At 37.9% G+C, this 15,169-nt stretch overlaps 1 protein-coding gene across 1 annotated transcript; it reads right to left on the minus strand.

Moving 5' to 3' along the window:
- Window positions 1-12,289: 12,289 nt before the first annotated feature.
- nat8l2 (N-acetyltransferase 8-like 2) lies at window positions 12,290-14,401 on the minus strand. The gene is made up of 2 exons (XM_069690599.1): window positions 14,393-14,401; window positions 12,290-12,972 (listed from the first exon to the last, which is right to left on the minus strand). The coding sequence occupies exon 2, from the start codon at window positions 12,959-12,961 to the stop codon at window positions 12,290-12,292; it is 672 nt and encodes a 223-aa protein (XP_069546700.1). The 5' UTR covers window positions 12,962-12,972; window positions 14,393-14,401.
- Window positions 14,402-15,169: the final 768 nt, after the last annotated feature.

Consider the following 15,169-nt stretch of genomic DNA (forward strand, 5'->3'; position numbering starts at 1 on the left):
AAGGTCCACTTACTTGTTTTTTCCATGAGAATCGATTTTACAGTTTTCGTAAGTTCCTGCGTTATGAGGTAATGTGCATAAACCACTGCTGGTTGGAAAGACATTAAAGCATTTTGAGTTGTGAAAGAAAGAATGAAGGCCCGCAGCTAACTGGCATCCAATATTGGCTTTCGGCCTTGTCCCCTGCGTACAGAGATTTCTTCAGATCCTCTGAATTTTTTTAATTTTTTAATGATTTTATGTACAATAGATGAAGAAATAGCCAAATTCTTTTCAATTTTACGTTGAGAAACATTATTCCTAAATTGTTGCACCATTCACCCCCCCACCCCGCCCCCCTCCCCCCCCCCCCACACACACACACACAGTTTTTCAAAGAGTGGTAAGGGGTTTACCACCCCATCTTCACTGCTGAGCATTTACGTTTCATAAAACAATAAAGTGTCTTAGTTTCAACATTTGATATGTGGTCTTTGTCCTATTTTCAATGAAATATGGGTTTACAGGATGTTCAAATCATTGCGTTCGGGTTTTATTTACATTTTACATGGCTTCACAACTTTTTTTGGACGTGAGATTGTACATGTATACAGTGTGTTTTTGTGTGTCGATGTGGACAGCATGTCCATGTTGGATTATTGTCGGGGGCTAGTGGGGCCACAGTGACTGACCTCTCCGCAGATGTTATTACACATCGATGAGGTTGCCCATCTGATCGTTAACCCCTCACTGCATAATAACACCAACATATGTGTGCGTGTTTTGTACGACCCTTTCTCCAGCTGTGTTCAGCTCTCTGCCTCTTTTCTAACTCTGTTTTTGCTACTGTATTTCATTTAAAGGTATCGATTTCTCCCTGAACCACCTCCTCAAGGTCTCCCGCTGGAGGACTCTGATCTGCACTTTGTAGCTGTAAACTTGTTGTGCTCTTTTTTTGTAACTGTGGACAGAGAGTTGAAAAACAAGCTGTTAGTCATCTCACATCTCTGTGGCCCAGCTTTCTGCAGTCAGAGGAACATTCAGAGGTTTAACTGCTGGTAAAAGTCTCCTGTAAAAGTTGTGAGGTGTAGTTACTCTTAATAATGCATCAGTGACAGTTTATTGGGTGGTAAATATTATTTCACCGTAGCGGAAGTCATTTTCTCCAAAAGAGCACTGTAAAACTTTAATTGGCCTAGTTCAGCTTTAAGTTAAGCCTTTGTGGGGCCCGATTTTACTGCTGTCATTTGTGTTCAGATATAGTGTGTATCAGCAGAGTGAAACTAAGTATGTTAGAGTTAAAAGTTCATTTTGTGTTGCCATGCAGGATTAGAAGAAATAGAAACCAGAAGTTAAAAAAATGAAAGAACAGACCTTTAAATGATAAACAAAAAATCTGAGATTAGATCACATGGTTTTCATCAGCAGACCGAGTTTGTCCAGTTGACTGTAAATATTCAAACTTTTCTTGACTCTGAGTAATTTCAGAAGTTCTCATTTAAGATGGCTTAAGTTTAGTTAAAAGTGCTCAGAAGAGAAACAAAAACTTGAAACATCCAAAGATCCACCACTAAACTTCAGCTGCTGATGAAGACTCTATGTATGATATGGTGAAAAGCTGCAGAACAAAGAAGTAAGAGGACTTTGAGTTAAAATGATCCATTCATCTACTGCTTTAAAATTAAAAAAAAGGACTCAACACTTTATTTTTTATTATTGACTTTTTTTTTGTAAAATAATGGAATTGAATGTTGTGCAACAGTTCAATTGTTGATTAAAAATTTCACTTTTTTATTAAAAGTGTAATAAATGTCTCAAGTTTTGATATTTTTTATTGATAATGGGTTAGTTTTTGTGTCAGTCACTCCCTTCGGTTATTTTTTTATTGGATTATCCGCGTACAATATATCAACTAAATGTCAAGTGTCACTTGTTACACTTCATCAGATACAGGAGCAATAAGAAATAAATCAAATTAGCCACAGCTCAAGGAAATGAAATATATATAACAAATTTGTAGGTTTTGCTCCTATATTATAAAGCCTAAGATAAAAAAATATATATTTTGTGTTATAATCATTCGCTTTTGCGAAATTTATAGAAATGTATTTTGATTAAATAAATTGATTTTTATTTTGTTTTTAATTTTTGGGTGTAAAACTAATTGCCAAAAAAGCATATTTAATATATACTAATACACACTAAAGTCTGTCTCAAGCATGAGTTCCAGTTTCTTTATCCCCTCTGTATTGATGATATCTGGTTATAGTAACATAAATACATAAAGCTTAAATACAATTATTGTTCAAATTTGACACGTTGAACTGATCCTTTTCTTTATTTTTTTTTTAAACCTCACAACTTTTAATGCATTATCAAGGTTTTAGTTCAGAGGGTCACAAGGTCAGAAAAACAGTTTGTTGATGGCGCCCATTTAGGTAAAACAACACAACAGGTAAATTCCATGATGGGAGCTTTTCGTGCATCGTCAGCAGCATGTTTATTTGTTTGACCTGAGCTATGTTCTCTGTTGAGGACCTGCACAGGAAGTCAGGGTCCTGTGGTCTGCCGCCTCCCGGGGAGCACAGAGGAGTCGTCCATCTGTTTATCGTTAAAAGGTCGATCTGTCAACATGACCTGATCAAATAACTATTACACATTTTGGCAGCTGTGTGCTGGTGGGTGTACCAGTGTGTGTGTTTGTGTAAATCTGTGTACTGGAGCATTTGTCCTCCCTTTATGTGATATTAAAGGATTTTTACCAGGGCAACTAGTATCTTGTTGTGAAACCACTCGTTGCACTTGCTGTACACGAGGGGTGTGTGTGCGTATGTTTATCTGTTGTGTAATATAATTCAACAGTTGCAGCACATTCGTACCTGTGAGACTTTTTACAGAGAAACTCCACTCAGTTTTAGACGGTGATCATTTTATAATCTAATTTTACTTGAATGAGGCAAGCTGGAACTATAAATTGTTGACTCATTGGTTTTGGTCTCTATGTTGCCTCAGAGAAGATGAACAAATAACTATAACAATTCCAACATGTCTAATAGTCCCATGGTTACCTTTGTAAGTGGGTATTGAGGGGTCATTCAATGTGTTGTCATGTGTAAGGTGTCATAAGATTTGTGGTCCTTCCTGACTGTCAAAGACTGAAAATCTGTCAAAATTAGTTCCATTCTCATGAACACAATATCTTAAGAATGCCTTGAGAGAATTTCCTCAAATTTGGCGTAAACATTCACTTTGACACAAGGATGAACTACTAACATTTACATGGTCAAAGGTCAAGGTCACTATTCACATCCATTTTCCTACTGATAACGTAATATCTCGGGAACATCTTGAGTATATTACATTACATTACATTTCATTTAGCTGACGCTTTTATCCAAAGCTACTTACAATAAGTGCATTTCAACCATGAGGGTACAAAACCCAGAACTATATCTCATCCAGTGTGGTACAAACAATTGTTTGGACTCAAGGATTGTTAAGATTTTGGTGATCAAAGGTCAAGGTCACTCTAAGTTCACATCCCATTTACCATTGTGAATGTGATATCTCCTTCAGGCCTTTAGGGAATCTCTTCAAATTTGTGACAAACATTCACACAGATTCAAGGATGAACTGATTCAAATTTGGGGGTCAAAGGTCAAGTTTTACTGTGAGTTCTTTATCTCCATGAGTTTGGACAGACATGCATGTAAACTACAACTTGAGTGGTTAAGAAGGCATACAACCGCTAGGTGATCATTTAAAAAAAAAAATTGTTTACAGCACTGAGGTGTGTCAGTTAGCATCAACAGGAAATAAAACATACAATCCATTTCACTTTGATTTATTTTATGCACCATATGGGTCTTATAAAATAGATATTAATACATGATTATACAATACGTCTTTCATGTATGACTGAAATGATTATGTGATATGTTCATTGAAAGAAAATAATAATAATTCTTCTAATCAATACATTTTTTGCCATGTTTTGAAGAAAACATGCCAAACATTCTCTGGGCCAGTTACTCAAACATGGCTATTTGTTGATGTTTTATCCTATGGAAGCAATCTGAATTAAAACTGTAAGCAGTGATATGCGGGCCCTCACACGCTGCACGTCGGGCCGCCAGCTCCCTGACGTGCAGCACGCGAAGGTCAGCATATTCCCGCTTGCAATTTTAATTTTTTCTTGTTCCTTATTCTTCTTTTAAAAAAAAGGCTTTTTTTGGCGGCTTTAACATCTTCAAAAACTCATGAAGTTTGGTGCTTGACGCAAGTTTCATGTGGTTTGGAGCATCGTTTGACCTTAAACATCAACTTCCTGTGTCACAACAAAACATTAAACTTAGCTGCATCGCCCTGACTTTACTACATACTATATACTTTATACTCTATACAAAAATTAATTTTGGGTCAATTTTTTTGGACGACATGCTATAGTATGACTTTTCTTTGGATATTTTGGACAACATACTTTGGATATTTTGGATGACTTTTCATGACTTTTTGGAGTATGACCTTTTTCTGAACTGACATGCATGCAGGTTACTTCTCACTGCGAGGCAACACCACTGTGTCATACTGTGTCATACATGTCCGAAATATGACAAAAAAGTCACTTTTGTATTGTTGTTGACCTTTGGTTTGGTATTAGTATGACTGCATGTAAAAAAAAAACTGTCTGGCTTACCCTTAGAGGGACTCGCCTTAGGAGGTCTCACCCTCCATGAACCACGTGGCTTAGAGGGATTTGCTCTCTGTGAACTGTGAGGCTTATTAAGGGGACTTTCCCTTCATAAACCATGAACCTTGTGTGTTACCTCGGCGGGTAAACCCTGAACCTTGTGTGTTACCTCGGCGGGTAAACCCTGAACCTTGTGTGTTACCTCGGCGGGTAAACCATGAACCTTGTGTGTTACCTCGGCGGGTAAACCATGAACCTTGTGTGTTACCTCGGCGGGTAAACCCTGAACCTTGTGTGTTACCTCGGCGGGTAAACCCTGAACCTTGTGTGTTACCTCGGCGGGTAAACCCTGAACCTTGTGTGTTACCTCGGCGGGTAAACCCTGAACCTTGTGTGTTACCTCGGCGGGTAAACCCTGAACCATGTGTGTTACCTCGGCGGGATTCGAACCCATGTCTTCATGAGGTTGTTTCTAGCTTGGAGTTGGTGTTGTAGATCGCTGGACTATCTTCGGTGCCAGAGGTGGAGTTGCGGCAGAAGAAAGTGTTTCACAGAGTTCACTCAGAGCTTCCAGTGACTCAACCGACAGTCTGGTTAACTCAACTGGTAAAAGATTCTACTTCACCGAGGTTGCTATTAATGGTTCAGATTCCACCTTGGCCTTTTGATGGTGATTCAACTTTTAGTGGAGTTGAAACGTTTGGAGAAATTGAAAAAGTTTTGCATACACTACACATTACAGGAAGATATTTAATATCACTGCAGACCCCCTTTAAAACATGTATATCTACTATCCAAAGAATGTCTGCGGCAATTTTAGTCGCATTTGAATGAATATTTGTGAACGGTGGCGCTGTAGGTTGCAGTGAGCCAAAGATTTGTCACAATGCTATCCAACTCCTGGGAAGCCTGGTGGCACAGTGGTTAGCACTGCTGCCTCTAGAAGGTTGGGGGTTCGATTCCCCCTTGGTTATCATACTATTGCATGTCATCCAAATTATTGTAACTTTTTTGTACATCTCGGTGTGATACACATGTCCACCGAATTTCGTGCATGTAGGTAAATGGAGCCGCCAGGGCATCTGTTCAGGGGGCGCCAAAGAGCCATTTTGCCACGCCAACTCGCGGCTCCATTAAAATACGAAAATTTTCGCCGGGAGAGACTGTGTGTACTAACTTTCATGAGTTTTTGAATATGATAAAGCCTCCAAAAATGCAGTTGTTTACGGAGAATCATAATAATCGCTTGGATAACAATAGGGCTTTCGCAACATCGGTGCTCGGGCCATAATAACTTTGGGTTTTTCACTATTTCAGAGACAGAAAAGGAACCTTGGACTCTGAAAAGCCTAAATTGTTTACTGTTATCTCATATTTTATAGACATAATTTGACAAGTGATTGAGAAAATAATGAACAGGTGAACTGATAATAAAAATAATTGTTAGTTGTACCCTTTTTTTTTCTAATAGTAATAAAAACAACCTTTTTCAGTATAATGGCTATTTCTCTGTAGCTGTAGGATATATAGGGCAATGCAGGAATACATGTGACAGAGCACAGGACCCACAGCACGTTTCAAAGACGTCAAAGGTTATACACATTTTTAAGACTAGGACAGTTTGTGACACGTCACAAATACCTCTAAGACAAAAAGAGAGGAATGTCACAACGGCGCCCAAACTCAATATCTTACATGTTCACAGAAGGTGACACATGGACAAGAACAAGGTCCATCATTATTGATCCAGATCCCAACCAGCAAACGCTCTGTGACACAGGGCTGTACAAAAATAAAGCAGATTAGAAATCCCTTAAGGTTAGGTTAGGTTAGGTTACGTAGTTACTTTATTAATCCCCGAGGGGAATTTTTTTAAAGTGTGGAAGTTGATCAGAGGACTGACTTTCTGAGGGTTTTTTCAATTTACAATTTGTTAAGGTTGTATTCATTTAGGCCCTGTTTGGTATAACTTAAGTAGAAGTTAAGTTCTCATTTAATTCGGTCATTACACACGTTAAAAAATTTAGTATCTGAACAAATCTGTCTGCCCTCTCTCTCACTATCGTTTGTTAATTTAAAACAAGTGTGAAACAGTGTTGAAAAATTAAGTTTATTCTAAATATACAAAGCATTTTAGGGATAAATTTATGGTAGTTAAATATGAATATAAACAATGCATAATTTTAATCACTATAATGTGTAAAAGTTCAAACTCTAAAATGAAAACATTCAGATCAACTAGGCTTTTTATTGCAGCTTCTCACATTTTCAATCTAAAAGTGGCTCCATTTCCAAATTCAGACTTCTATAACGTTAATAAGATGATCCAGAAATAATTAGAATAAGAACAAATAATTTACATTACCATCAAGGTCTGCACATATTACCTTGATTTAGCATGGTCCTTGTAATCAAAGAAATAGTCTGGATTATTGAGTTCTGTACAGATTCAAATTGAACAGGTTTTTTTTTTTTTGTGTAGACATACAGTGGGCTTTATAAGGTATATTTTCATATGATAAAAAAAATAAATCTATGTCAGAGTTTTTGGCAACAATTAAATGCTTCAGAATCACAGCAAAAGAGAGTTTGTGTTTTTATGGGTTTGATTGTTATATTATTCACTTGCAGGGTCTTACCTTTTTAAAACAGTTTACTACTTAGATAGACTTGTGGCGGAAACTCAATGTTGCTTTTGTTATTACATATTTTTCCATGTTTATGCAGCTCTTTAGGCTTCTCCTGCTTTTCTTTACGTAAAATGTTCTTTTGAAATTATTTCTAATTTCTGTATCCTCCTTACAAGTAATACGAGAGCCACAGCTTAACTGCCCGTTTCATACGTTTAACTTTGTTTTTTAAAAAGTGCTCTGTTTGTTATAAGTCATTGTTAGAAATTGTATCTCTGTTCTACATTTGATTGTCCAGAGTGAAAACAGGTGTCCCCTCTTTGAATGTCACACAGTGTACACATGCAGTGTGTTGACTCTCATGCAAGGCCTTTAACAGTACAAACCTTGATGTGTTTATCCACTCTGCCGCTTCAACAACTGACACAGATTCAATATTACCTTCTGGTTTGGCATTTTCACAAGTGTTGAACTCAAAGCCTTTGACGGACAGATAGATCACACAAAAACACTGCCAAGTGTTATAACAGAGCCAGGAGTAGCTTTACCTTTGGTTTCTCAATCCCCCTCTTTGCTTTGGAGTGCTGCCAAATGTCATTCACCTGAAATGTGTGTAGGGATGAACTCAAAACAAGTGTTATGTGCTGCTTTTATGGGTACAAGGATGTGGAGAAGGGGTTTCAGAAGTTCAGAGAGACTCACTGGATCTCCACTGAGAGAAAGGGATACTTAAAGAATCAAAAATCTCTTAATCCAGTTGATGATTTCTGTTTCATACATTTTCTCATCACATAAAACGACTACACTGAGTAAAATTCTATATACAGATATGTATAAAAAATATATATATTTATTGAGTGTTCCTGCAAATATATTGAAGCTAAATTAAGAAAACCTGAATTGCCAGTACATTTTGCAACATTACATGTATGCTAAATTTCAAGAAATAGGTAGAGGAGGAAATGGGCACCACTTTCATGTCTATATTCTCAGTATATGTGGAACCTGTAGCTGGTTAGTATAGCTAACTTGGACTGTAGGTGGATTTGTTACCTTCGGAAAGAGCTAGACTAGATGTTTCCCTCAGTTTCTAGTCTTTACACTTAATTGGTGCGGGCAGTAGCTTCATATTGGGTACAGACATATTAGAGGCATTACTCTTCTCATTACAAGAAAGTCAATAAGTGCAGTTCTCAAAATGTTGAACTGCTCCTTGAAAGCCCTAGCTTTACACGAAGAATAATTCGTTAGAGGTAGCCTCTATAACAATAAATATCCATGACTAGCTACAAAAGATCTGTAGGTGGTGTTAAGTGTTTAACAAGATGAAACTGAGCTGCTATGTGCATTCAAAACTAAATCGTGATTGGAGCATAGATGTATGTGACATTTACAAGATGAACCCCATCCACTTAAAACCAGTGAAAAGAACTCAGAGGAAAAAAAGCTACCAAACTCTCTCATGTGAAAACAACAAAACAGAAAACAGAAAACAACAGAAGATGTTCTGTTCATGCAGGCTGATTGTCAAAAACTAAGTTTACAGGGCCTATAAAGTGAAACCCACCACATTAAATCCTCATCAGGACTACAGATTAAAACATTTATTACAAGCCTGACTGGAATTTTTTCCATATAAATAAGGTAATATATTGAAGCATAATGTTGCTTCAACAGACCCAGCAGGGGTGTGCCCTGCTGAGTGAGTTGTTGACTGGTCTTCTGCTGGTTGAATGTATCAGCACAAAAACACACGTGGGAAAGGTATGCATGTGTGTGTTTCTCATATTCAGAAAAACCCATGAGGCACTTTTAACATTAGGTTTCTTCTTTTCTCCTGAAAAAGGCTAAAAAAAAAAAAATTTAAAAAAAAATAAAAAAAATTTAAAAAAAGGGTTCTGTAAATGTTCTCCAAAGGTTTCAAAGAAAAGTTCAGATCTTTTATCAAAGTTATGTCCCTCATTCAAACTCAGCAATAATTTAAAAAAAAGATACAAATTATGCAGAATGTTACTTTTCAGTGTTAAACTGTATATAATAGTACAAATTAGCATAGAATGTAAATACTCAAGTAAAGCTGTACTTCAAAGTCGGACTTACGTAAACATATTTGTATACGATTTATTTGAACTAAATTGCATCACCCATAGGCACCAGATGGGATATTTTGTTCAGTCATCTGGTTTACGTGACTTCTCATCTCCTGACTGAACAAAGCATCTTTAGAGCAGAAGCTGTACTCTGACCCAAGATGACATGGCGGTCATGATTTTAGCCACGTGTGTGTGCTCACACAGGAGTCACAGGGATCCCACTGTACACATGTGACACAAGATACCACACATATTCAAAGCTTTTTAGTGATGTGGACTATATAGAGTATGTATATTATCTTTGTGTGCTTTCATGAATTATCCAACTCAGTATTTACATTTCGACACACCAAACTAGCACAAGGCACTTAAATAATAAAATATAATTCTTTAAACTGTTTTCAATGCATATGCTTATACTGTAAGTGTATTATAATTTGAAGACTCCTTGGAAACTTGAAATGTGCTCTGAGGGTGAAAATAAATTAAAATAAAACCTGTGATGCCCTGCACGCTGTCCTGCAGGCGGTCCTTGCCTTCATCGGAGGGCAAGTGGCTCACATGGGAGGGTCGACATCCATCTCTACAACAGAGGTCGGGAGCGCAAAGTTAGCGACAACAGTCACAATCACGAGAAATACACCAGGTTCAAATAAAACAGATTTATCCTGTCAGCGCGGTACATGAGTAAATGTACTTCCTCCCAATGACCAAGGATAAGATTATCTTTTGAAGATCTTGACTATCACAGTTCAAAGATTCTTTCCACAACACATTTCCAATAAAAAAAAAGAATATACTAACATTGTTTCTGTTTAAGTAGCTTGTTTGTGGCTACAACAGCAGTTATCAAAGCACCATATAGTGTTTTAACCCCCAGAGTAGTATCATTCAACCCTCACATGGTTGTTATTCAGGCGTTTTATTCACCGGACTTGTACTGTGTGTCCTGCAGGATGAAACACATGACCAACCGGTCGAGGCAGATGGCCGCCGGCCCCTGAGCCTGGTTCTGTTGGAGGTTTCTTCCTGTTAAGAGGGAGTTTTTCCTTCCCTCTTTTGGAGGTTTTTCTACCTTAAAGAGGGTTTTTTTTTTCCCCTCTTAGCTTATGTGGGAATTGTTGAATTGTTGGGTTTTTCTGTATGATATTGTAAAGTCTTGCTGTAAGGACTTTAATGTGTTAAGTGCCATGAAATAACCTATGTTGTGATTTGGCGCTATATAAATAAAGTTGAATTGAATTGAATTGAATGAAGTGTCTGGAGAAATCTGCATACACAAAGGAATAACATCAGTATAGCCACTGTACTGCCTCTAGTATCTCGTCAATATTCATTTATATTGATTATCCTCCTTTCTAGATCAGTTCTTATTAAAAAAAATAAAATAAAAAATAAAAATCTTTAAAGGGAATTACACCTAACACACTGTATGCTGTTTTCTTCTGGACAGTGTTTAGAATTTCAAACATTTGGCACCTCTTAGTGGTGGGGAAAAAAACAACACACTGTGACAGACAGTTGAGTGTGTTCACATGAACACAAATCTTCTGGAGAGGTGTTGTTCGGATACTCAAATATGCTACAGCACAGTGCACAATGCCTGCCTGTTTATTGTAGTGTTTATATCATAAATTATAATACGAATATTCGTAGACAATGAAGAGCTGGATGTATCAATTCAAAATGCTGCCACTGGAAATGACCACAGTGGATACTGTGGCATGTTAATGCTGATCTCATTGTTCTGTGTAAATGTGAATTCTCAGCTCAAATTATGTAGTAATCGGTTAGTAAATAAGACAGACGACGATAACAGTGTAACGTAGTAATGATTTAGACCCTGAACAGAAAGCAAAAATCTCACTTTGATGTTATAGAGGATGCGGTGTATCACGTTTTACTCCCATTTTCCATTACCTGAGATCAGACAGAGAAGAAAGCCGAGCCAAAAAACAATCACCAAGTTGAGTATACGTTTCAATTTAATGATGAAAACCAATAAAATACTCAAAACCAGGACACTAGGGTACATTTAAAAATACTGTCTCCCACAAATTTGACACCAGCCATCTGAAAGCACCATAATTATGTAATGTTTTAAGTGAAAACAACAATGTAGAAACGATTGACTATTGATCACAGAAGCGGTTCAACGTTACTCAGACAAGTGGCGCCCTCTGCTGTAGATCATCAACAATCACCAATCCCGTTGATGTAACTTTAATTCTGATTAAAACCAAAATCCTGGCTGCTTGTAAAAAGGTGAGAGGTTAAATGTGCTTTAACCTGACTGATTACACATTTTGAACCGTTCTCTGTGCCAAACTGACCAAACAATTTTGTGGTGTATGCTGTCAAACAGAGATTGAATACAGCATAATCCATTTCTTTTTATTGGTAGTGTGTAAAGTCTACTTTTTTTTCTACTTTGTAAGGAGCCTTATTTTGACATTTTAAAGTAGAAAAAGCACCAAAACATAAGTAAAACTACTGACAATAGGTTGCTGTCACAATTAATGTAACGTAGAATAGAATAGAAGAGTCCTTGTTAATGTTGTTAGTAAGACATGATGAGTTTTTAATGAACAGTGTCTGCACACAAAAAATTTAATGCTTTTTAAGACAAAGACAAAGAGACCTTTCCTTGATGGAACAATTTTTACACCAATTCCGATATTAACATGGATTTTTTATTTTATTTTTTTTTTTTTTTTTCAGATCCATTACTCTAAATGACACGTGGGAGTTTTATTCTTGGTAAAACTGATTGTTTTGTTGTGAAACATAGCTTACACCTATCAGTTTAAATCAGCTATCAATCAAAGCACCTTAAAGCACGGTTACTGAGGAACAGAAGTGGAGCATCCCAGCAGCTGATCAGGTGTGTCTGAAGCCTATAGGTGTTTTTCCATTCTTAAAACCGTCACCCTGGCCAGCGACACAACCCAAAAGGGAGTATCTGTTTTGACGTAAGAGAGGACATGAGTGAACCCCAGTTTGGTGTACAGGGCTACAGCAGCCATCTGGGTGGAGCTGGTCTCCAGCACTATCTTGGAGAAGCCTCGCTCCTTACAGAAGTCAACCACAGTCTGCGTCATCCTGGAGCCCAGGCCCATCTGTCTGCACTGAGGCGAGATGATCATTCTGAAAAGCTCCCCGTACTTTTCTGTCCCACTTTGTTTGGCCACTACAGCCACCATGCCAATCATCTGCGCCCTCCCATCAACCTCAGCCTCAGCCACCCAGAAAAAGTCATCCGGTCTGCTCAGATAGTTCCCAGCGATGTCCTGCATGTCTGTCTGAAGTTTCTCCCTAACGTAGCCAGTATATAGCGCATAAGAGCAGCAGTAGATGAGGCCCGCCCACCCTGCTGGTAACAGGCAAGCCCCGAACACCGAGCCGAGGAGGAGGCCAGTGACACACAGAGCCAGGGTGATGGTGAGGTAGAGAGGGCTGGTCATGGCGTTGTGAAAACATGGACGGATGTGCTCCCGGATGCCGCTACTGAAGAGGGTCAGCACTGCGTCTTTGTCCGAGGGACGGTACCGGCGGATCACTAGCTGCATGGTCAGAGGAACTAGAGGGGGAAATTGAAAGAAAAAAAGTCTGAAATCTTCATTGCACTTGGGCTAAATCACCAAATGTGAGCTTTTGAAAAAAAAAAAAAATTGTACTTTTTCCTCCACCGTAGTTATATAAAAGGATTTGTATAAAAAAAAATAAAAAAAAAAAAAAAAAACAGTGCTTATAGAATATAATGCTTTACATTAAACTGACTGAGCTGAAGTGAGAGGTCACTTATCTTATTATTTGAAGAACAGAAAACTGACAATTATTTTTTACATACTAAACATTCGACCAGTCAATTAAAAACATTTCAGGTTGATCGATTATTGGAGCAAAAATTTAAAATAATAAATTATTACAAATTAGTTTAAAAAAAAAAAAATCACCTGGACCTCAGCCAACTACAACAGTAAAATGCTGCTTTTACAATAACACATCAGAAATAATAATGTTGCAATCCATTATGTGACAGTATATCTGCCACATTTGTATTGAACCGAATACTTCCTCCACCCCTGCTTCTATCAGTGGTCCTGCTGTAGTTCGCCTCAACTCCGCATTCACACAGCAGGTTCTGCCTTATAAACTATAAACTATAAACTATAAACTAAACATCATGGTTGCATTGAACATGAACGTCTCGCGCAGCCAGAATAACTGTTAGTTTAAAGTTTCAACTGTTGATACAACGTCACAACCAGCTCAGGCCCGCTTTTGTGCCAGACACCACTCGGCAATTAACTTATTAAACCACTTGAAATAACTCGCAGCTCAACTTATTTGTCAGTTGGCTTCACTGTAATTCAACATTTGGCAGAAAATCGACGCAACCTTACGTGACTGAGACAACTTGAACAGACTTGGTCCTGGACGGGGAGTCGTGCAGTACGAGCAACGAGAGCAAAAAAAAAAACCAACAACCGTGCAACTTTTAAACAGGTTGACGAGACACACAATCACGGCAGAGACACGTAGCAGATCCTTGAAGTCAAGTTAATAATTATGCCGGGTCAAGGTGCCTCACATTTTCACAAACGCAAACGTTTCCATTTACAACACGTGACATTTCCACATACCTTCCTCCAGAAATCACAACTTAACGTCATCTCCCGGATGGAGATGGTGTAAACCAAAGGGATATCAATCCATCAACAAATCCACATCAGCAAATTACTGATTTATTCAATCACGCAGCCAAAAGGAGTCGCAGAAAACTCACATTTTAAAAGTAAGGATTTCTACCATGGCCAGATCAACTCTCCATGCGGCCGCGGGCCAAACACTTGTTTATGGGCCCCTATCGATCCCTATTGTTTCCCCAAGCACCCCAAAACCAAACATTGTAGATATTAGTTCAGTTAATATCTTAAAGCAGCAATTTTGGCAGCTTTTAAAATGCTAATAGTATTAGTATATTAATTTTAACATACCTGTGTTGGCTGACAAGAGGGGGAATTTCAATGTTTTGACTTTGGCTTGAGGTGATAATGAAAGGGTCTTGACACTCCATTTAATACTTATTCAGATATTTCAGACTGCCACATTGCCATCCTTAAGGTATGCTTAAACAGCCCGTTCTCACTCCTAGGTCGTCAAATACTGCCATTTTAATCAAAACCATGAGCATTTTCACATTGGCACTGTGACCACCCGGGTAAAAAAATAAATGAGATCATGTTACTGCTTGGTGAAAAAGTCTGCATAGAGGGAGGCTGGAAGGAACAAACTCTGGACTTTTACAAGGGTGTTTGTGAAAAAACAAAAGCTGTGTGGATTTCTTTTAAGTAACACAACTTACTTACTGGGACAAATGCAACATTATCTACATAAAATGACTCATTTAAATCCAAATTATAACCTTTTCCAAACCCAAACCCTAAATTAGTTTTGGTGCCTGAACCAAAACAAATTGTACTTGTGTCATATTTAACCGAAACCCTGATGGTTTCCAAAAGCTAACAATAGTTTTTGGTGCCTAAACACAAGGCACTTTGCATGTTTTGCTGACAGGCCAGCAGGCTATGATAAAACGTCAGTATCTTACAGCCCGAGATGAGAACGGGTTGCCAGTGCAGGATATAAATGTATTTCAAAAATGTTGCCTGTAAACATAATCCAGTCAGTGATGATGCCAAGAGACAGTGCTGCTGTAAACCAGTGATTTCTTGAGAGTCAGTAGTTGATAGACATGAAATCTTCACTGACTT

Source organism: Brachyistius frenatus, unplaced genomic scaffold, assembly GCF_029030835.1.
Source record: "Brachyistius frenatus isolate BFR_SWC_R1_liver_20210118 unplaced genomic scaffold, ASM2903083v1 Contig_10, whole genome shotgun sequence".
Classification (NCBI taxonomy): Eukaryota; Metazoa; Chordata; class Actinopteri; family Embiotocidae; genus Brachyistius; species Brachyistius frenatus.

Bases quoted from the DNA above. Each gene is read 5' to 3' on its own strand.
- nat8l2 (XM_069690599.1), bottom strand. From the start codon at position 12,961: ATGCAGCTAGTGATCCGCCGGTACCGTCCCTCGGACAAAGACGCAGTG.